The sequence below is a fragment of the Fonsecaea multimorphosa genome, assembly GCF_000836435.1.
Source record: "Fonsecaea multimorphosa CBS 102226 unplaced genomic scaffold supercont1.10, whole genome shotgun sequence".
NCBI classification, from domain to species: Eukaryota; Fungi; Ascomycota; class Eurotiomycetes; order Chaetothyriales; family Herpotrichiellaceae; genus Fonsecaea; species Fonsecaea multimorphosa.
This window is the reverse complement of record NW_015971644.1, coordinates 726448-748074: the sequence shown is the minus strand read 5'-3', so window position 1 is coordinate 748074 and position 21627 is coordinate 726448. Positions and strand designations below refer to the sequence as shown.

Genomic DNA, 21627 nt, shown 5'->3' with positions numbered 1-21627 from the left:
AGTCCAAGTGATTGTGACTTAGGGCTGGAGTGAACAGGCAGTGAATAAGAATGAATAAGAAAGAGAACAATATCAAGACGCGACTGTTTGTTTACTCGAGGGGTCAGGCAGAATCCTGCCATCATATTCACCTGTTTGGATTCATTTGTTGGGCTGGTGACCTACCTGGGTGAAGCGAGGGTCGTTGTCGTTGACGAGGACGGCCTCCTCGAAGTGAAAGTAAGAGTTTCCACCGAGACTGCAGTGTATCAACCGTGATGTAGCTAGTGAGGTGATTGATCTTCCTGCAACAAGGACGTCGAAGATCGTGGAGATGATGGAGGTTGAGGAGTCTGCTTGTCTGCGTGTCTGCTTGATGGTCGGTGCTGGCGTCTTGCAGTTGCAGCTCTAATGCGTCCCCGTAGATAGACGGAGTATCTACGGCGCAGCGTTTAGCCTGCAGCTCACCTTCCGAACTGCGACTGCGACTGCGACTGCGACTGCGATCTGCGATCAACGATCAATCCGCTTCTGCTTCGCTCGCTTCCACATTCCATCATCTCAGCTTCTCTTCTCCTCGACCATCGTCAGTGGCTGGTGGTGGCGGATACAAGCGGGTCTCGATCTGCCACCACTTTCGAGATCTCGCCTCGGTCTCGCTCATTCTTCCTCTCCACCACCCAATCGACATGTGTCGGCGCTCCCGCTCTGCACAGTCAAAAACTTGGAACAGAACCGCCTAGATCAACTGGGCTGAGGTGAGGTGCAGTTACGAATACCGAGTATCGTGCTCGTGGTGCCACGATGTCCCGATATTGGCTTATGCCATGGCATCCACTGCCCAAGCCACTCCCTCCCTGTCCCCTGTCTCTCCTGTGGCTGAAAAGCAGATGTTGTCCCTGTTCCTTCCTCACCCTCAGGCTGGGCTCACCTTGACATGGAGCTCTCAAAAGAAGCCCTCGGCTCTGGCGTATTCTAATCACCCAGTGCCTGAGAGCAGCTTCTCTACAATATGTCCTTAAGTCCCCAAAGCAGTGTAGCTGAAACCGAGCACCATATTGGACACCTTGTTGACAGTGCCATTCACGTGAAAGACAAGGCCAAAGCAAAAACAAAGCGATTGCTTTCTCCTTCACAGCCCGATACATCTTCTGATGATGAAGGGGACATCTTTTCTGATGCAGCCTTCGATCCGGCGAAAGTCCTTCATAACTCCTCGCCAAAGAAAACCAGATCGACAGGCGAAGCAGTCCGCGATGATCTCAAAAGCGTCAAGTACCTGGCCACCCACCCGCGCCGGGTAATGCGCAGCAAGGCTGCTCACGTTGCGGCCGGGAAACTTGGAAAGCGTCACCCGGCATTGACTGTCGACCACAACAAAGAATTACTCGATGCCCACGATGCACTTGCTCAGGCAGTCTCGAGCGATTACTCGGAAGCAGACACCAGTGCCGTCGCGTCTGAGCTGGACGAAGCCCACAACCGCGTGCGCAAGATCGAACAGCAAAGGGAAAGCTTGCAAACAGCCTGGATTCTAGGGCGTCATGTTTCCCGTGTGAAAGCCGTTCGTCCAATATCTCGTCCCGACCGCTCCCAGTTCAGGAATGGTGAAAGATTCGAGTGGGAGAGATATCTTGGCTACATGGCCCTCTACTACACCCGGGACTTTACGACCGGATACATTGACGACTTTGATTCCCCACCGTTTGATCTTGAAGACCTCGCGCGCATCATCGAACGGATTGCCATCACGTCGGCGCCCTGGCAGTCCTTTCTTGTCAACGTCCGACACGTCTACATGTGGCAATTACCCCGTCGGACGGCGAAATGGCTGGCTCTATATTGCGTCCTGTGGTACACCCAACATATTGTGGGCTTCTTGTACTTTTACATCATCTACTCCACCTTGCGAAACAGGTTTCGGGAACACTCCGTGCGGACAGTGCGAGAGAGCGTGAGCAGAGCCCTTGACCGAGAAGCGCGCGTGCAAGCTTGGGGTGAGCTCATCCAGAGACACGGGCAGCATGACTGGCTGGAACCGTTTCTGGACGAGATCGGCCCAATCATCCAGCTACAGCTCGGGGACCTGGCGAATTTCCTCGAAATCATGCTGAACTTCCACCGGTGGGAACGGCCGAATCTGACTCTGGCGAGTCTCTTCTTTTTCGCCTGCTGTCTTCTCATCACGTTATGTGCCGACATGGCCTTCTGCGTCAAGCTGGTATGGTTCGTATTTGGTGGTGGATTTTTTCTCACCTACCCAATCGCCACCAACTTCCCCAAGTACAGGTTGTTATTGTCACAATTCAGATGGGTGTTCTGGAACATCCCCACGCATGCAGAACTGGCAATTCTGAGATTGCAAGAAAAGGTGGCTGCAAAGGAAGAGGCAGATTTGCGCGAGTTTGAATTGAGGAGTGATGACGACCATCGAGCGGAAGATGACGATGACGATCAGAGCGAGTCTCCCCCGGGAGGAGCGACACAGGATGGTTATACATTCCGAGTCTACGACAAGAATGAAGGCCGCGCTCGCCTTGTCGTCAGCAGGACAAGCCTCACGCTCTTCTACAAGAGCGGACAAAAGGACCAAACCTGGCCGTTCCGTTCCCTCACGGAGATGCGCAAGCTCGACGGCGTCGACGTCAATTCCAGTTCCTCGACCCTGAAGAACCTCCAGCACCTGCACTCGCAGTCCGCCGAGGCGCTGCAGTTCTTCTTTCTTGGAGATGCAGAGTTGACGGTCCTCCTGCACCCCGTGGATCGGGATCGCGTCTTTAACCTAGTCCTCGCGTGGAGTGGGTTGAGATGGCAGTGTCTGCAGATGGAGAGGCACAATGTGGCGGCGAGCCAGAGGAGTAATCTGGACCGGGCCATCAAGAGGGCGTTTCATTGAGTTGACTCAGTTTGAGTTACCAGTCTCGATCATTTGAGAGCAACAAAGTCACGAGGTCGTGAAGAGAGCTATATTACTTTTCGCAGCCATAGCATGTACTGGGTATGTAACATGATCCATACCTGGTCGGACATAGACAGGTATATTAACACCAGGTCATAGCCACGGCATAACACATACCTTACTTAGACAGCACCTGCTCTTCTTCCACCTCCTTCTCCGTCCATTTATACTCGTAGCAAGAGCCTCACGAAGACAAGCCCGCGCATCCCCAGTACCCTAGGTAGGTATTTACCTCATACTGCACTACTGAATCCCAGAACGCGGCACCGGCGGCATCCTCGTGACGCAGACACGATGCCACAACTCCCGCCAATCGTCTCCCAGGGGCTCGAACCAGAAGAAACCTCTCAGCAAGGATTCCAAGTACCCCCAATCCCGCATCGGCGCGGGGCCGCCGTACGAGTAACTCCGCAGGACCAGATCCAGCAGATCGTCGACCTGGCGCTGGAAGGCCGGGTGGCCGCTGCCATAGGCGGCGAGGAAGGAGATCCATACGACGGCGTCTTGCTCGGGCTGCGATAGCGGTCGGGGTTTGCTGTTGCTGCCGTTGCTGCTACTGGTCGAAGTCATCAGCGACCGCACCACGGCGCCAAAATCCGCAAGCAACCTGATATGCAATGCGGGCGGGCGCGCCGTGTTCCTCGCGCCGCGGATCGAGAGGCACAGGCCGATACACAGTGCGTGTTCGAGTTTGGGTTCGTCAGAGATGCGCGGCAGGGCGAGGAGAATAGAAAGGGCGGCTCTGGCCGTCTCCATGGGCTCGCAGTACAGGCGGTAGATGTCGCTCTGAGAGACCGTGGCTGACGGGTTGGGGGTACCGGCTGTGAGGGCGGCCCAGGGCGCGGTTTGGGCGAGGAGCGCGATCATCTGTGTCGAAATGGTGCCCGTGAGAGATAGCGCCGCGAGACCCGGGGGCAGCCGGGAGATCATGCGGTTGAGATGCTCTGAAAAGGGAGGGACGGGGTAGTCCAGCTTCAATTGGGGTATCGCTGGTGGTGGCGAAGGTGGTTGCTGAGTAGTAGTACCCGGACGTTGTAGGGTGGATGATGTCTGGCCAACATTGGGAGGAGGTTGTGTCGTGGTGCTTGAGGGTGCTTGCGATGTGCTCTGTGAGGGCCTGGCAGCGGCAGGCATGGTGCTGGTCATGTATTTCAACATCAGGGCAAACATTTCGTTCCTTGAGAGAGGTCATGTCAGGATGAGATTTCCAGGGGAAAAGACCTTCGGGGACAGGATTAGGACGATAGGTATCTCACATTCCAAGAAAGCCTCGAAGCGCCCGATGCGCATCCGTATCTCCCAGGCCGCCACGCAGCTCGATCATCTGTTTGACAGCCTTATGATGCGATTGAAACGACACGATATCGCCGGTGATGATCTTTTGCCGCGTCAGATGTCTCTTCTCCTCGGGGGACAAGCCTTTTTGGACTTACATGCGTCCCCATCAATTGCATCACCCCGATCAGTGCACGATCATCCTGCAACGACGCGGGCTGAGATAGCAGATCACGGACGGAGCGTATCGCTCGTGCACGTTGCCCGAACACGGCCGTGCTGGGTTTGAAGGGCGGTGGTGTCCGGCGGCTTTCGAACATGCCGCGCGCTGTTGCCATGGTACATTCGAACAGACCCTGGTGCTGGAAGGATATGGGAAAGAAAAACGACACGGACACCGCACGGATCCCCGGTATCACCTTGAAGGGCAGTTCATCTCGGACGATGAGGTTGATGTCTGTCTCTCTTTATATCAGACCATTCAAATGACGAAGCGCAAAGCGCAAAGCAGAACGAAAACATCTATGGGCTTGGCTTACACTCATCAAGAACCTCCAGCTCGGGACCACGGACGATTCGTGGAAACGAGGCAAACATTTCTCGCCTGTACGTGTCCAGCACAGTGCGCAAGAGTTTTGAAGGGATATATACCGTCTCTGCCGCTGCTTGCACTTCTTCATCTTCTTCTTGTAGAAGAGCATGCTGTTGAGCGTTGACGGGGCCTAAAAATGTCCGATCCAGGAATGGATCTGGCTGTGAGATAGGAACCAGTTGGCCAGTATCCTGGATGCGCGGTGGTGGCTGGGCAGTTGTCGGCGCATAGTGATGATGATGCGTGGGAGGAGCCTTTCGTCGACTCTCCCTCTGAACCAGTGTTCCCAGCCGGAACCGAGACAGGCTGCCCTGTTGGAGGAGATTCTGCCTTGTCTTCCCCCATGAGGCTTGGTCCTGATGATGCTGGGATTCCGCGACAAGCATCCTGGAGTGATGTCCAGCTCGGACACTGTCGTAGGGCTACCTACATGAAGAAGAGACCGAGACCCTCAGCCCCCGTCCGTGGTCCATGGCCAGGCACATATATCACCCGTTCTGCCTCGGAATATGCCCTCTTCTACCAAGGTCTCGGCAGGGAACAATGAAATGTATCGGGATTCACAAAAGTCTCCGCTGACGGAAAATCAAGAGACTTTGCAATGCATGCAGGCTGAATCATCCATTTAGCGGCGCGGAGCACATAGGACTAACTTGTACATACCTAGGTACCTAGGTAGTTCAGACGCTTCTGGCCTCTCGGTGCGGGACGACTAGCTCTCTCGAGAAATGGGTGAACGCCTTAGCTAAAGCAGATATGGGCCACAAGACCTCGGGGTGGATGGACCACAAGCGAGGCCGCAGACTCTCCGGGGGAGAGACCTTTGAATCGAGGTAGCGAGTACGCAGTGCGTAACGGTGGCCTTCCTTTGGCGATGAGAGATCCACATCCTGCTGACTTAAGGCAACTTCTGTTTTGGGAAGAACCTGTTGTGGCAAGTCTGAAGCTAGAGAGCGAAGGTTTGCTCAAATGGAGAAGACGGCCAGTGAAATAGGGCAGGTCTCGATTGGTCCCTCATTCGCTGGCTTATCTTGTACCAAAGCAACGATGGTCAGCGGAACCGTGGGAATCGGCAGGATATTGCCGAGTATTCAACTCTTGCTGGCTTCCAGGCAGGTCGCCGATGCCGTCACAAAACGAGTGTGCCCGCATGCGCTGTTGGTCTTTGAACAAGGATCGAAATCCCACTTGCGAGGCCTCTTATGAAAGCGGAATGCGTTCAAGTGGCGGAGAAACAGACGTCATGAAATAAGAAACAGGAGTTGGATCTGTGGAACGAAGACTCGGCTGGGGATTGCCTGGGACTGCCCTGCCGCACTTGCGGTGTCTTGAGACACTTGAGTGGTCGGTCAAAGCAGTCGGTCAAAGGCCGCTTGTCTGTGGACATTCAATTGCGGGGAGAATCGATCGTCCATAAACGTTCATATCATTTCTTCTTTTCATGCCAGCACTGATCGCGCCGGCCCCTTGTCGCTGTTGCCGCCTCTTGCATACCAACATGCTCATCCTGGCCTGAGTGTCTGCATGCTCGTATGCCTTTCGTTGCTCCTCCTGTAGACACCATTCTAATGCCGATAAGCACCAACCCATCTTCTCCACCACGCCACGAAATCCACCGTCGATATGTCAATTCCCAGCTTCTGCAGTTCGCTCGTGTCAAGGTGACAGTCATACGGCCTCAGGGTACCATCTGGTCCCGGTTTGCCTCCATCTTTGTCGGGCACAATCCCATCCAAGGGTAGGCCCATGATTTCTGCAAATTTCTGGGTGATTTCGTATTTTGTCATGCGGTCTTCGCTCGAAAACTGCAGAATGCGTGGAAGCTCCTCCGGATGCGGTGAACTTGTGTAGAGTTTGGCGATGTCAAGACACACTCTTGCCACGTCTTCCACGTTTGTAGGGTAGCGGATTGCCCAGTCGTCCATTTTCACCTTTTCATTCTGCGACTTCCATAGGCTGTCCATCAGGACGTTGACCGCCGACTCTTTATTGTTGTCCTTGGGAGAGGTCGGCCCATACAGAACGGGGACTCTCAACACTACTGTATTGGTGGATTTCAGAACTGCGGTCTCGCCATCGAGTTTGGTCTGTCCGTAGATGTTTGTGGGCTTGGGAGAGTCGGCTGCCTTATAGGGGGCTTGACCCTGGATGCCAGGGAAGACGTAGTCGGTGGAGATGTAGATGAAGAAGGCATTACGTTTCGCTGCGCAGGAGGCGAGGAGCTCGGTTGCTGCGACGTTCAGTTTGTGTGCTGCTTCTGGGTTTCGCGTGCACGAGTCCGGCTGTCTGTCTGCGGCGCCTGCGTCATGTTAGCTCTGGATCCAGTTCTTGCAGAGATCCCGCTCTACAGTGGACGATGACTTGAGGTCTGAGCCTTGTGTTAGTTTGCTGTCACTCGACCGCGGTATACAAGCCACCCTACTTGACCTCATCAATCAGCTTGCTGACGGCATCGGCATCTTGAATGTCCACCTTGCGAACGGTCTCGGACGCGCGGTTGAAGCCTGTTCCTGTGGCATTCCAGCCAGCATCCGAGAAGGCTTTGAGCACTTGTCGGCCCAAGAATCCTGACGCGCCCGTGATGAGCGCAGACGGCATTTTGAAGTGGTGGGTGGAGGTGGAAATGAGAATTGGAGGGCGCAGTTGGAGATTGTTTGGGCGCAGGTGCTTGACCTCAACCACCAGAGCCTTCCTAGGTACCTAGCCAGGTATTCCCGGCCACCCTCCCCCTACCAACTGAGGATTATTGTATATTAAGGTCATACGGCTCTAGATTTTTGGCAGCGATGAATACAGAATCGCGATCCCAAACAATCGATCTCATTCCTGGCACGATATCTATCCCGACTCCTTCCTTGAACCCCAAACAGCTCAGCTTCTTCTGCCGCTGTTGCCTTGTTCACTGCGGTATCATGACCCTGCTCTAGCCTCCAATCCCAGCTACGACGAACTTTCCTGATTCTCATTTCTCTTCCTACCTAGGTATATCTCCTCTTCTCCGTACCTTCGCTCAAGGCGCTGATAATGATGAAAAGGTAATGTGTGGTTCCAAATATTCCCAAGCGACCCGAAGGCCATTTGGAGCAGTCAAAAATGTAGCTAAAAGAACAGGAAAGTTAGCAAAAATGAACTTCTTGATTTTGATCAGGTTTGACTCACTTTTCAACTAGCAAATACGTATCGTCAGTTCTAAATGCAGTCAGCGTTGTTGTTCTTTTGTGGACATAGGAAGAGATAAAGAAACGTACATAAACCTCACTCGATACGTAATGCCCGTGCACCAGGATGGGAAAAGGAAAGAAAAGACGGCGTCAAGACGCCGGGGTTCGAAAAGGATATTTATACCCTGAGTAAATTGCTTCTTGGCGATCCACTAGGCACTTCAGGCTACCTAGGTGGTACTGGGTACTTCCTAATCTTCTACTAGTAGTATTCGGTACGACTTGGCAATGGAGTGGACAGTGTTGGACCAGAAAACTTCGGTGCCAGGTACCTAGGCTACAGCATCATTACAGCATTACCAGTCAGTCACTCGTTTGGTGAACCCAACCTGATCGTCCAGAGATCTCCTTGGCCTTCGGTTGGAGTGTTCTTCTCTCGATCCTCACTGTCTCCTGCCTCGACCTTTCGGGTTCTATCTCGATTCTCATCATGTCGATCCCCTCTACTTCTCGACTCTGATGAAGACGCGTTAGAAGTAGCTGGGCCTTTGTGCCTCCTCGCTGCCAAGCCACTAAAGTATCTTATCCCCAAATCCGACGTTCTGCTGTCTCTGCTTTCTCTGCTGTCCCAACACGCATCGCAAGCTGCTTGCGCTCTGGGCGCACTCCAGCGATGTTTATGGAGATCCGCAAACGGCAGCTGGTGTGGGAGTGGATGGAGGAGCAGTGGATGGAGGAGCAGTGGATGGAGGAGCAGTGGATGGAGGAGCAGTGGATGGAGGAGCAGGTGGTTCGCTAGGCTCTTCTGTGGTGCGTTGCAAGATGGGAAGCTCGGCTTTCCAGGTCGCCTTCCGTTTTTTCTTTGCAGCAAACAAAGCTGCCACATGCTCGTCGAATGTGGGCAGGCGAGCTCCATCCTTGTCTCCCGGCTCCTGTGGCGATGATAGCGCCGGGATGTCTGCTGGTAAGGCGCTCAACAACATCTTGTTCGACTCGGCACTCATACGTGCTTCCTCCGCCTGCTCCTCAAGCTGCTCGACATACTCTTCCGCAAGTGTCTCGACCTTCTGCAGGTAGTCGGGAATGCGGCCACCAAGGTCCTGCCGGATGATGTCGATGATGTCCAAGCTCTCCTCTGCGAACTTCAGTCGCTCCTCTGGCTCGACGAGGCAGGCCAGGAGGAAGTTGAGGAGGACACGGCGGTATTTACTGAGGCGCCTGTCCAAGCGAAGTTGCCAGCATATCTCGAGAGCCTTGTGTTTGACTCCAGCTCGAGCCCATTCCATCGCCTAGTCTTGGTCAGCATGTTTCGAACCAACAATGAGCCTGGAGAGCGGACTTACGTCGTCGTATCGGGCCTTGTGCTCGTGTGCCAACTCATCCATGATGGGCAGACGGTATCTGAGGAAAAGTGTTGAATGAGCAAGGTGCTAGGTGAGCGTGCTACCGTGGGTAGGTTTTTGAGATACACTTTCAGCAATTGAGAGGGGTAAAAAGAGATGTAAGTCAGGTGTAAGTCAGATGAAAGTCAGATGAGAGTAAAGGTTGACAATACAGATGTAAGTTCAGGTGAGCATCAGATATAAGTCAGATGTAAGTGGAGGTTCAGGTGTACGGGTGAAGATATCAAGTGAATATCGCCAGTTGATGAGCAAAGTTTGTGCTTGGCAGGAAATATTCACTGTTCAGTGACAAACTTGCCTGCGCCCTTTGTTTCGCTCAAACCTTTATTGCTACTGCATTTTGAAAAACCAGACTTCTCTTGCAAGTTGCCAGGCCGTCCTTCTCTCCTCCATGGCGACACCAGGGTATTATATATCTCTATGTTACGGGTGTGCGACGAAAGGCAATCCTCGTCCTCAGCACGGCTGGCGGCACATCAATGCAACCAAAAGCTTCGGGTATTGCATATCATGTGGCGGTAACTTGAACAACAAGAAGCCTTCCCTCGAAGAGATACTCGGAATTCCCGAAAAGCCGACAGTCCACACAAATCATGAGCGACCCCTGCGAGCCAACCTGGGGAGAGGAAAGTCTACGTGTTATGTCTCGTCGGCTCTCCAGATCTTACACAACGTGCATCCGTTCGCCACCATTCTGAAGAACATCAAGTTGGTTACAGACCAGAACGCCGATATTCTTGCCAAAGATGCCAATCTGAACAAGCACAAAACTTTCCTCAAATGTCTCCAGACAACCATGTCACTGCTCGACCTTTACGCCAACACTGAGAACAAGATTCCTTCGGTACATACACAGGCATTTAGGATGGCCTGTGATGGACTTGCTACACTGATGGGATCATCCGGTCCTTGGAAAGACGAGGACTCGGATTCTGTCGAATTCCTGGGCTTTATACTCGAAACTCTGAATAAGATCTCGGATACTTCGGGTGTACAAGATCCTTTGGCGAAGACCACCCCCCTGGCTCTTTTGGAAAACAGCCGAGACTGGGACAGAGCCGCCGGTGCTTCACTGCCAGGACTAGACCAAGATACTGATGGTCACTGGGTTTCTAGAAAGAACTCCGGCTACAATTCAGACATTGATGAAACTCATACCGTGCAGCGGATCGTCGAATCGCAGTGTGAAAAGCCTGACTGTCGACGCGTGGTGCGGAAATTCGAATTTGCATGGCACATCACACTGTCTGCGGCCAACGTCGAAGCAAACGAAGACGGATTTCTAGACTTCGCGGATCTCCGTGAAGCCTCGTTCAGCGACAGACTCACAACGCAAAGCGGTGGCACGAGCTGCCCTTACTGTGCGGATAAACCTCCATCTCAACGTGGGCGCCTGGTGGAAGTCAGGAGCCGGATCGCGAATGAACCGGAACTTTTCATGGTCGAAATCGGACGCCACACTCAGATTGGTGAGACTGATGTTCGCAGAATCACGAATTATGACCATTTTGATATGAAAGATTGGACTCCGCGTATCTTCTCTGACCCTGCCGACTATCAGCCGCGGTCCTTGCGATACAATCTGGTTGGGGCGCTATTCTATCTTCACAGCCCCCCTCACTACATTCCATTCATTCGTCTAGGTAAGGAGGAGAATGCACTGTCTCTTCCAAACCTGCCCCCTTCAAGGAGATACGGGCGCTTGAATGACGGCAAATGGGTAATGTTTGATGATACAAAATATCAGCCCACCTACCGATCGCCATATTTGGAGATGGCAACGCCTTTGTGTGAGAGTCTTCTGATTTTCCGCAAGGCTGTTCCTACCAATGAAAGTCTCACAGCGGGATCGAAAGTTGGTGAAGAGCAAAAGCCCCCTGAGTCTGAGTCTGAGTCTACATCGGCGGTTCCCCCAACACCGTCAAGCGATAGTCTCCTCTTCTTCGCGTCTCCAGACCACTCACAAACTATTGACGACATCAATCTGGAGGCCGTTGATCAGAAAAAGGAACGCCTCAAAGCGCGAGAACAAAGGGTGCAGGGACGGGAGAGATCTGTCAATGAGCAAGAACAAGGATTGGATGTACAGAAGGAATGTCTGGCAGAGCGAGAACGCAAGGTACGCGAACATGAGGAATATCTTAATGACAGAGACCAAGAGATGGAAGTCCAGAAGGAGTCTCTCAGAGCGCGAGAACGTAAGGTGCGCGAACGCGAGCGGCCTCTAAGCGAGCGAGAACAGGAAATGAGTGAACGGGCGGATTCTCTCGACGAGCGAGAAAAGAAATTGCGTGAAAAGGAGGACTTTGTCAACGAGCTAGCACACCAGCTGCGTGAACGAGAGCACGAGCTTCGTTGTCGAGAGTTCGAAATCTCCGATTTGACGAACGACCTACCTCCGTCCTATCGTCTTCGAAGCCTGTTGAACGAATTGAACCTTGCCGACTTGTGCGAAGCTCTGTCAATACTTTCTGACACTATGAGAACGAGGATGCAAGGCCGGCAATCGTCACATTTACACGGGTACAGACCACCTTTTCTCTCTGGAGCTCAAGAGGATACCAGCCGCATTCCAGCCGCGGACCCAGAGTATGCGCCAACTTCTTCCCCACGAACCCCGGCTCGTCTGGGTGTCCGTGCGAGCCGTATTCCAATACGCATCAACCACCGGCGTTTGCAACTCCATCGGACAACAGTTCCAGCTGGCACAGAAACTGTTGTGCAGGGGGGGCAAACCCTGTCCACCGATAGACGGCCTGCAACGTCCCTAGGGGTACCTCCAGGATCACAAGTGAGTGACGAGAAAACTCCATCTTTTCCACAAGATTCGGCTCAGAGAAAGCCAGCTTCCGCCTTAGAAGGAGAATGGTGTCCTGAATCTGGGTCCCAGCGTGGGAAGAAGCAGCCAGAACCGCCGTTGAAGTATCAGCAATCGACTGAAATGGCAACCCACTTGAGGCTTAGGTATAACGAGATTACGCGGGTCGAAAGGCGTACTGAGGGGCCGGATGATGAGCTGCAATTATACGTGTATCGCCAGGGAGTCCCTCCGAGATGGGAATCACGTAGGAAGTTGATGAAGGAGCGTCCGGATCTGGCTGATCTCTTCCACTAGGAGTTCAACCCACAAGCGGCAGAGCGGAACAGAATATTAGAATGAGGCATTCAAGCGGTGGTTGGATAATGAAAACCCGGTCGTATGATAAGAAAAGGATGGCAAGTTGAGGATGCCAGAAAAGTACCTGGTTTTAGCTTTTGCGGACGTTGTTGGGCATAAAGGAGGTCACCAAGGGACACTCAACCTCGGTGGCATGTATTCTCCTTGACTTGGGTCGACGTCCGCATTTTCTTTCAGTCTCAAATAGGCGGATAGAAAAGAATTGAAAGTTGTACGGCTTGACAGTGACCATGTTCTTCTCTGGGATCGGCCGCCAGGCAATCCCTCCGGACGGCGACATAGCTGGACCACGGATCTAAATTCGGTTAATGTCTGCCTGATATCTCTGCTCCTCGCACACGCTGCTTGCCCTCACTGTCGCCTATTTTATAGACCTCAAATCTGCAAGCCCGCAGCCCCGTAACAGTTTTGCTTAGGCGACGGACGGTCCAGGATCTACATTCTCACCACCAGATGGGGTTTTGGAGCCCCATTAGAAGCAGCTGGATAGACGCCAGAAAAAAGAAAAGCAGGGGGCCTTCTCCGCTTCATTCCTAGGGTTGACATGAATCTTCTACCAGAATCACGAAACCGGTTACATATCTTCAGGCCAGATCTAGCATAGCATCGGGCGCTAGCGCATCCACATAAACGACTCCAAGCAAATTCCAGGAATCACCAGGGCCTGGTCTGACCGGGCTATACAACGTTACCTTTTGTCACATCACTTGTCGCATCTCGACGGGAGGCAAAAGGCGGATTCAGCAGACTCTCTGTGCACTCCTCCCTCAAGATGGAAAGCCATCTTTCCTCGTCGTCGCCTTCCTCTTCGGCACCTGCTAAACCATCAAGGCAACCACATGATGGCATCGACAGCACGCAAGGCCGTACACCCAAGAGGCCGCAGTTCAAAGAGCCTGAGGTCATCATGTTATCCGACTCAGATGAGGAGTCGCCCAGTGATCAGAAAGGCATTAGGAGCGCTCGAACTGCGCAACAAGGATTGACTGGCAATGGTGATACCGACCAGCCACTTCAGGCAGTGCGGGAGAAAGGACCACCACAGCCACCGCCATCTCTACCACAAAGACAGTCGACTCCAAGGCCATCGACACCAAGGCCATCGACACCCCGCCTCCTACACCACACGCTGACGAAATCATCGACAACAAAGTCATCCCTGAACCCCTCGTCAAAGCGACCGGAGATGCTACGGCAAAATTTACAACCAGGAACCTCAAGGCCAACCCCCCGGTCAAGAATGTCGACACCTCGGCCACTACCGGCACGATCAACACCAGATCCATCAATACATACGACGTCAAGTACCTTGGAAGAATTTGCGTCTCATTCGACCTCAAATCGACCAAGAATTCCACCAACAGCAAATCGGCGGCCCGCATATGCACCACAACCGAGTAAAACAACAATGCGCCCAGAGCGAGCGCGCACACAGCTAGGAGACTCGCTACCAGCCTATGCATCAACACCTCCACGGTCGAAGGTTCTCCACAGAACACAAACGCCTGCCGTCTCACTGCTGAGAGAAGAAGGCCAGGAATCTGTTGCAGCAGGGACTGCCGAGGGGCGATCAGATGCCCAGAGCAGACCATCGAATTCCCAGGACAGGTCATCGGATTCTGAGAGTGAGAGTACAAACTCGTCCAAAAGTTCATCTCCTGTCATTGAACAACACCCTGATCTGATCGATACTGAGTCGTCCACGCATCGCCAAACATCCGATTCTCAAAGTCAAAGTCCCAAACAATCAAGATCGCCTTCCGGATCCGCGGATACTTCGGTTCCTATGGACAGCAGACATGTGCCGCCTTCCGTTGCGAGCAATAGCCAATACGACAAAAGTACACCCAATCCTACACAGGGGTCTCCATCCTTGGTGTCGACGTTGAAAGGGGCCACCAAAGAAGCAACTTCAGAGACCACCAAAGTGCCGAGCCTGGAGCAGGAGCGATCATCGAGTGAAAGTGTATCCAGTGAGTCAGATGAGGACGACGCTCAAAGACAGCCACTCAGGCTCGTTTTCCGGCTTCCGGAACCACAGCATCCAGACGGCGAACAAAAAGAGCCCGCGGGCCAGCAGTTTGAAGAGGACATTATAATGGAAGACGAAGGAGGCGGACATGTCGGGGAATCGTCCAGCGTGATTGAAGGAGGCGGCCATGTCGGGGAATCGTCCAGCGTGAGTGAAGGAGACGGACATGTCGGGGAATCGTCCAGCGTGAGTGAAGGAGACGGACATGTCGGACAATCGTCCAGCGTGAATGAAGGAGGCCAAGACGTCGACATCCACAGTGTTTCGTCTGAGTCTTCGATGCCCTCGGCAGATGCAATTACCATCCGTGTCAACGTCGAGTTTTTCCTAATGTTAGTGAGAACTTTACGTCGAGATCTACGCAAGTGGCAGAAAACAAGTGTCCGAGCCGAGGTGAGCCAGGCTATTGTCACTGCAAGAATGTGTCCCGGTCCCGACCTTGACTCAAATCTCCCAGACCCCTTCAAGGCGCTCACCGAAGAAAGACGGAGAGCTGGCAAAAACGGGAAACCAACTGCAGATGGAGACGACGAGCTGATTCGAGCACCTCAAAAGGACCTCTTGGCCGAAACGACCATACTGCCAAAATTCAGGTCCATTGGCAGGGTAAGCACGAGTTTTCTTGCACCAAACTATCGGACCGCCAGTCACAGAGCCTACGACGTAGAAGACGAGGTCGATGATCCAGACGCCTCCAGAAAGTATGAAGAATTCGAACAGCGACACAAAATCGACTTCCCGGGCCTGGCGAAACAGCGTGCGTGCCAAGAATTGATATGGCTTTGGGAGCCCTGGGTCGAGGACATGTTCAGCGGGCTTGAGATGCTGAAGAGCGACATCCTTTACTTCTTTGTGCAGGACCACTTTGAACCTGACCGCCAAATCGACTTCAACTGGTCGGAGCGTTCCCACTCGGCATGGAAAAAAGAACAAAAGCGTAGGTGCAAAATATGCGGCCTGGCTGATCCAGAGAGCCGGCGGAGCCACTTGGTTGAAGACTTCAAGCATCTGCCACGGCCCGATGATCGAAGGCTTGTTTTCGCAGGACTGGTGGCCTATGCCTTCCACGAGATCGTTGGGTCAAGTCTGTGGCATCTTGCCCTCGGCGAGATCATACAACCACGATATGCGGAATCTCAGGCAGCTACGGCGCAAGATCCTGGCTTCTGCTTAATTTGTTTTCGTCACCAATGTCCGGATCACGGTGCCTACGAGGAACCCTCTGACGAAGAGCAAGATCTGAGAACATCCAGGGCACTCATCAACGATGATGAGTCTGACCGTAACATACGCAAATTCGTGTCGCGGCCTAGCGCCGAGCCTAAGGTTGAGAAGGACACTCACCTATGCGGAATATTCTGCGTAGAGCCCTCAACAAACTTGCGAAGGCTTCTAGGGCGACACCCCGACGGGACCATCAGGGGCACCAGACGGATGCAGGAAAACCACAGTAGGCCCATACTAGCGGACGACCAGTTCTGCTCTTCGTCGTGCTTCTGGGATGTCAACAACCGTCTTGATACCATGGTATCAGACGTAAAATTCCAGCCCTTCGTGTCGCACTCCCAAAAAGAGATGGTCGAGAAGCTCATGGGCTTCTACCTCCACAGTCAACGAGGTCCTTGCCTTATCTCACGAGTGCTCAAGGACGTAAGCTGCATGAAAATCTTCCACCATATCATCTTCTCGATCTATAGAGTCGAGCACTCTAACGATCCACTCCCCGCGGCAGCTGAGATTAGCCTTGCCCAGCCAGACACAGACCAGACAACAGGCAAGAAAAAAAGGAGTCGGGTACACACAATCGATGTGTCGAAAAGCATGGGATTGGATAAGCGTAAACCGTTCATCCCTTGTTCCCACCAGGGGCCTTGCGAGAACAATCCGGCATGCTCGTGTGCGGAAGCCAAGGTACATTGTGAATGGTTCTGCGGGTGTGATAAGTCCTGCAAACGACGTTTCCGGGGGTGCAACTGCAAAGCTGCTGGGAAAAAGACGTGCTTTCAAGACTCGAGGTGCGAATGCTGGAAGCTCAATCGTGAATGCGACCCTCATCTCTGCCTCAAATGTGGCGTGCTTGATGTTCTGGATTCTTTTAACAAGTACAGGAACGACATTCGACAAGGTCGCTGCCGAAACAACCGCATCCAGTTGGGTGTGCCTGCTAAGACGACCAAGGCTCCAAGCCAGGTCCAGGGCTACGGGCTTTACAGCGTCGTCGACATTCCAAAGGGCGAATTCATTGGTGAATATGTCGGAGAGATTGTCAGTAAGAAGGAAGCCGACAGAAGAGGCGCACTTTATCATCTCCAAAACCAGGAATATCTCTTCGCCCTCAATGCGTCCCAGGAGATCGACGCGTCTGTAAACGGCAACAAGATGAGATTTATGAACAATTCACAAAAGGACGAGTTTATTAATGTGGTGCCCAGGAGTCTTTTGTGCAGTGGGCAGGTGCGGATCGGACTGTTTGCGAGACGACGGGTCAAGGCTGGAGAAGAGCTACTGTGGAAGTATGGTTACGACGAGGAACATGTCAAGTATTTCTGGGAGCCAGGAGAAAAAGCGTCAAATGAGAGAGCACGGATCCCTCTCTCTCATGACCGTTTTGCACGAACCACCAGAACGAATATGCTAGCAGAAGAAAGCGTTGACAGGAACAGTCAGGAGCGGAACAGCCAGGAGCGGTATAGCCAGGAGCGCAACAGCCTGGAGCGGAGCACGCAGTCTCCCGTGGTGCCTCCGCGGCAGAAACGCAAGAGGCGGCAGTCTGAGAGTTCTGGGTCAAGTTCGAATGAAGGAGCAGCGAACAGCTCAGGAGAGGAGATGATGCGAGGGCTCGAAATCGACGATCCGGAGGATTCAGACTATGAGAGTCATGGCAACGTCTCTGAACATGGTGATATGGATGATGAACTTGAAATTGGGAGGCCGAGTAATGGTTCACGGAGAAGAAAGCCCCATCGGCACCAGCGCATGCGACGTTAAAGACGCCCGCCCCAGGAAAGGGACAAGCGAGCAGTCCTCCGTACGAGTACTCGATATGGAGTCGCTACGAGGGTCATGACCTTGTGTGGGTCATTGATGTGCCTCGTGGAGATCGGCCAGGAACAATGGAAGCTTGCGGCGAATGACAGGAACTGATGTTCACTACTTGGACGGACCAGCATTCATCCCAGCTGCAGGGTTTGCGTGACGGGCATGATCTCTGTGCTAACTACTCCGTCAAGGTTAGTCACCACGAGAAGCTAGCTGGACAGTGGCGGTGCTACATTCCTCATTTGGTACAGTACCTACGTAGCTGAGCGATTGACAGTCCATTAGCCTGTTAGACAGGTGGTTGCGGCGTTGGTGATGGTATGAGGTAGATAGCTTGATTCGGCACTCTAACCCCTGTACTCGGTACCTGGTGCGCCAACCCTAGGTACAGGACAAAGGACGTCAGTCGTGCGAGCTGAGGAAGCTGATGGATGTTTCAAAACGTCTTTATCTTCTTGATTCTTTGATGCAATTCGATGACGTGAGCGGCGTGGACGTGATGGCTAGCCCCGCCCAGTTGCTCTAGTTACTCGGTGCAGGTTAGGCGGCAAGCAGCAAGTCGATTTAGTGGGAGCTTGTTCCCCTGTGCCACCCCCCGAGCCCCCCAGTTGCCACCTGGTGCTACCCGTGTCACCTATCACCGCCTAGATATTAGCTCCCTTCCTAGCTGCTTAGCTAGCTGGCGGTCGCAGCGGTTACTCGGCCCTTATTCATCCATCTTCAAGTGCCTGGATGTCACCCGTTTCCCCAAAAGATCAGCTCCAGCTCAAAAACCTGCAGCTTCCCCAAGCTTCAGAGCTTCGACCTTTTTTTCCAAAAGATCGATTCTCCTCTCGTCTGTACCTGCGTCGCTTGAATATTTCACCTCCCCTGCCAATCTATCCTCCACCCTCATCCCGCCGTCACTTTTGCTGGACTTAAAACTTTGGTAAGTCGATACTGTTGATTTCCCTTTCGCTGGCTTGACGGCCCAGTGCGGAGTCGTCCAACGAGGTAAAAAGGCCATGGTTCGGCGGTGGAGCTGGAAAGTGACGCTGTGGCGGGCCCCGTCTCCATCGCCGTCGCTGCGACCAACTCTCCCTGCCTCCCTCTTCGTCACCACTCCAGAGTCCAGAAGTCTTGACCTAGGGCCGAAGGGCAATCTTGGGGGCTGGAAACAACCCAGGCACCCAGGCACTTGGGCGCCCTCCATTGCGCCTCCAGCCTTGGTCGCCGTCACCACTCCATCCACGGCTCCCGCACCATTCCGAGACGTCATCCAGGCCCTGACCCTTGAACTCCCTCATCACTCGCATACAATGCTGCTGGTGCCACTGACATCTTCGCTGACTTTCTTATCTCTACACACTTTCCTCGCAACAATCATTTGGTCATATTAAGCTGCTGGCATTATTTTTGTCCAAATCCATTTCAATCTTTGCTAACGCAACATCGCGCACAGAGAGCGCTTGGATTCCGACCTCTACTTTCTGCCCGCTGTAAACCAGCTGAGCACGATTGCGCCCCCCCTCAGACCACCTCCCTTGACTCGCTCACTCACCACCACCATCAAAACTCTCATCCTTACTCCCGCCCTTCAAGATGCATCGAACATACTCTATGCGCCAATCGCGCGCTCCTACAGCTTCTCAGATTGAGAACCCTCCCCCTCCGCCATCTTCCACCAAAAGTGGGCGCCTGTTCGGCCGAGGCAACTTTGGTATACAATACCCTTGGACCTTATGGTCACACACTGCAGCGATCAGTGCTGATGTAAAGAAATAGGACATGCTTTCCGAAAGGGCACCGCCGGCGCGTTTGGGCCAGATCTAGCCAAGAAGCTTTCCCAGCTCGTCAAGATGGAGAAGAACGTCATGCGCAGCATGGAACTTGTGGGTCGGGAACGAATGGAAGTTGCTGTAAGCTAAGCCTGGTTGTTACTGTTAGCTGTCTTCTAGTCTCACTGACTGCTCAACAGCAACAACTCTCTATCTGGGGTGAAGGCTGCGACGAGGATGTCAGTGATGTGACGGACAAGCTCGGTGTTTTGATCTATGAGATTGGCGAACTGGAGGATCAGTTCGTGGACCGCTACGATCAATACCGCGTTACCATCAAGTCGATCCGAAACATCGAGGCCTCGGTCCAGCCGTCGCGAGACCGCAAGCAGAAGATCACGGACCAGATTGCGCAGCTCAAATACAAAGAACCCAATAGCCCTCGTATTGTTGTCCTCGAGCAGGAACTTGTCCGGGCCGAGGCCGAATCGCTGGTCGCCGAAGCGCAGCTCTCCAACATCACCCGCGAGAAGCTCAAGGCTGCTTTCAATTACCAATTTGATGCGATCCGCGAACACTGCGAAAAGGTTGCCATCATTGCTGGCTACGGAAAGCATCTGTTGACTCTCATCGACGACACTCCAGTCACGCCCGGCGAAACTCGTAACGCATATGACGGATATGAGGCTTCGAAGGCCATCATCCAGGATTGCGAGGATGCCTTGACCAACTGGGTGTCATCGACAGCACAGGTCAGCGCGAAGCTCTCCACGCGATCACGCACTCTCAGCCAGAGAAGGAAAGCCAAGGGCGAGGGAGTTGATCTGGCCAGCCAGGATCCCCCCATGAAGAACGATCGCGACGGCTGGGTTCCCGCGGGCCAACACGGCGAGTATGAGCAGGAGGAAGAAGAGGAGGAGGAAGAGGAAGAAGAAGAAAGACCGCAGCAGACCAATGGTGAGTTCTTGAGAGCGGTGCTTCCATGCGCCGGCCCTTACCAACAACTTGGACATAAGACCCAAGGTGCTAACTCGGAGTTCACAACAGGTCAACATGCCGTTGCCGCTTAGTGACCGATAGCGATCTCCACAACCACGAACCAGATTGCGGACGAGGGTGGCATGACCAAGTTATTACGATGACGACGATGAAGATGATGGAGGAACGTGGCTGAGAGACATGAAGTGGGCGACGAGAGTACTGTCCCGATGGAGATGGACGAATCACCCCGCGAGGTACCCATTGGATGGCGCAGCAGGAAATCCGGAGTCGATACGCGGGCGAGTGGACACAGCAGAGGAACTTGTCACCCGAGGAATTGCGGTCTTTTTGTCTCTGTCTTCTGAATCCGCGATAATACACCGTCGTCGCCGAAATCGTGTGGGGAGCAAAACAAAGGAAAAGGGAGTCCATGACATGTTGTTCCACTGCAGTAATAATAATGGAAGCAGAATCTGGCTTGTCTTTTGGTGCAATGAAAATGTATGGATGTATATGTTCGTGCAATTGAAGCCGTTCTGAAGCATACCTGCCTAGGTAGGCATCTCGTACTCGGTACAACTTATGAGTAGCCCGCAGCATCACGTGGCAGCCGTCTGGAAGGTGATCGCGTGTTCAGCCAGCGACGACTTGACTCGTGGGCCGTAGCAACGAAGCACGAGTTGGGTACGTCTATAAATAGACTATCCCATGAGCTGAGCGGACTTGCTTATCCAAGCCTTTAGACGAGGATTTGGCGTAGAGCATTCGGCACTATTATTCGTACCAACACCACGAGCACCCTGCAGTCCAGGCGCTTTTACTCATCCTGCTCGCCTAGAACGGCAATAGTCGTCGTAGGATCAGAGGCTCGCTCCTTCCCGCCAGGAGAAATTACTCGTCAGGGAAGGCAAAGACTGCAGCTTTGGCTTTACGAGAACTCCTACTCAAGCGATAAGTGGACAGGTGTGGTGATATGCGTACTTTGCTTGGGTTCCCAAGGTATGAGGTACATATGGACATTGACTTTGAGTACTTGTCAAGGATACTAGGTAATTAGGAGAGTGGTATTCCGTACGAGATACATACATCGTGGTCACTACTTGATCGAGAGAATATATATGATTACTCCGATCGAGCATCATCTGAAGAGCCGTTGGTCATATGCTCTATCAGGTACTATCAACCTGCCTTCGTACCAGAAAGAGATATTGGGCCAATTCACCCTTTTTGATGAGAAGGAGGAATGAAGGGGAAAAGAAATACTCCATAAC

At 53.1% G+C, this 21627-nt stretch overlaps 8 protein-coding genes across 8 annotated transcripts; 5 read left to right on the top strand and 3 right to left on the bottom strand.

Moving 5' to 3' along the window:
• Positions 1–991: 991 nt before the first annotated feature.
• On the top strand, positions 992–2875 carry Z520_05847 (uncharacterized protein; the record flags this gene model as incomplete). The annotated part of the gene is made up of 1 exon (XM_016776350.1): positions 992–2875. The coding sequence occupies one exon, from the start codon at positions 992–994 to the stop codon at positions 2873–2875; it is 1884 nt and encodes a 627-aa protein (XP_016632669.1).
• A 306-nt stretch (positions 2876–3181) lies between these two features.
• Z520_05846 (uncharacterized protein) lies at positions 3182–5191 on the bottom strand (the record flags this gene model as incomplete). The annotated part of the gene is made up of 4 exons (XM_016776349.1): positions 3182–4115; positions 4195–4316; positions 4372–4670; positions 4753–5191. 4 exons carry the CDS (start codon positions 5189–5191, stop codon positions 3182–3184), a joined length of 1794 nt encoding a protein of 597 aa, XP_016632668.1.
• Positions 5192–6370: 1179 nt separating this feature from the next.
• Positions 6371–7403, bottom strand: Z520_05845 (uncharacterized protein; the record flags this gene model as incomplete). The annotated part of the gene is made up of 3 exons (XM_016776348.1): positions 6371–7104; positions 7154–7173; positions 7228–7403. 3 exons carry the CDS (start codon positions 7401–7403, stop codon positions 6371–6373), a joined length of 930 nt encoding a protein of 309 aa, XP_016632667.1.
• Positions 7404–8643: 1240 nt separating this feature from the next.
• On the bottom strand, positions 8644–9351 carry Z520_05844 (uncharacterized protein; the record flags this gene model as incomplete). Its single annotated transcript, XM_016776347.1, has 2 exons — positions 8644–9255; positions 9310–9351. The coding sequence occupies 2 exons, from the start codon at positions 9349–9351 to the stop codon at positions 8644–8646; spliced, it is 654 nt and encodes a 217-aa protein (XP_016632666.1).
• A 409-nt stretch (positions 9352–9760) lies between these two features.
• Z520_05843 (uncharacterized protein) lies at positions 9761–12484 on the top strand (the record flags this gene model as incomplete). The annotated part of the gene is made up of 1 exon (XM_016776346.1): positions 9761–12484. One exon carries the CDS (start codon positions 9761–9763, stop codon positions 12482–12484), a length of 2724 nt encoding a protein of 907 aa, XP_016632665.1.
• An 835-nt stretch (positions 12485–13319) lies between these two features.
• Positions 13320–13948, top strand: Z520_05842 (uncharacterized protein; the record flags this gene model as incomplete). Its single annotated transcript, XM_016776345.1, has 2 exons — positions 13320–13542; positions 13620–13948. The coding sequence occupies 2 exons, from the start codon at positions 13320–13322 to the stop codon at positions 13946–13948; spliced, it is 552 nt and encodes a 183-aa protein (XP_016632664.1).
• Positions 13949–13955: 7 nt separating this feature from the next.
• On the top strand, positions 13956–17567 carry Z520_05841 (uncharacterized protein; the record flags this gene model as incomplete). Its single annotated transcript, XM_016776344.1, has 1 exon — positions 13956–17567. The coding sequence occupies one exon, from the start codon at positions 13956–13958 to the stop codon at positions 17565–17567; it is 3612 nt and encodes a 1203-aa protein (XP_016632663.1).
• A 1632-nt stretch (positions 17568–19199) lies between these two features.
• Z520_05840 (uncharacterized protein) lies at positions 19200–20445 on the top strand (the record flags this gene model as incomplete). Its single annotated transcript, XM_016776343.1, has 3 exons — positions 19200–19317; positions 19383–19516; positions 19576–20445. 3 exons carry the CDS (start codon positions 19200–19202, stop codon positions 20443–20445), a joined length of 1122 nt encoding a protein of 373 aa, XP_016632662.1.
• Between the last annotated feature and the right edge of the window lie 1182 nt (positions 20446–21627).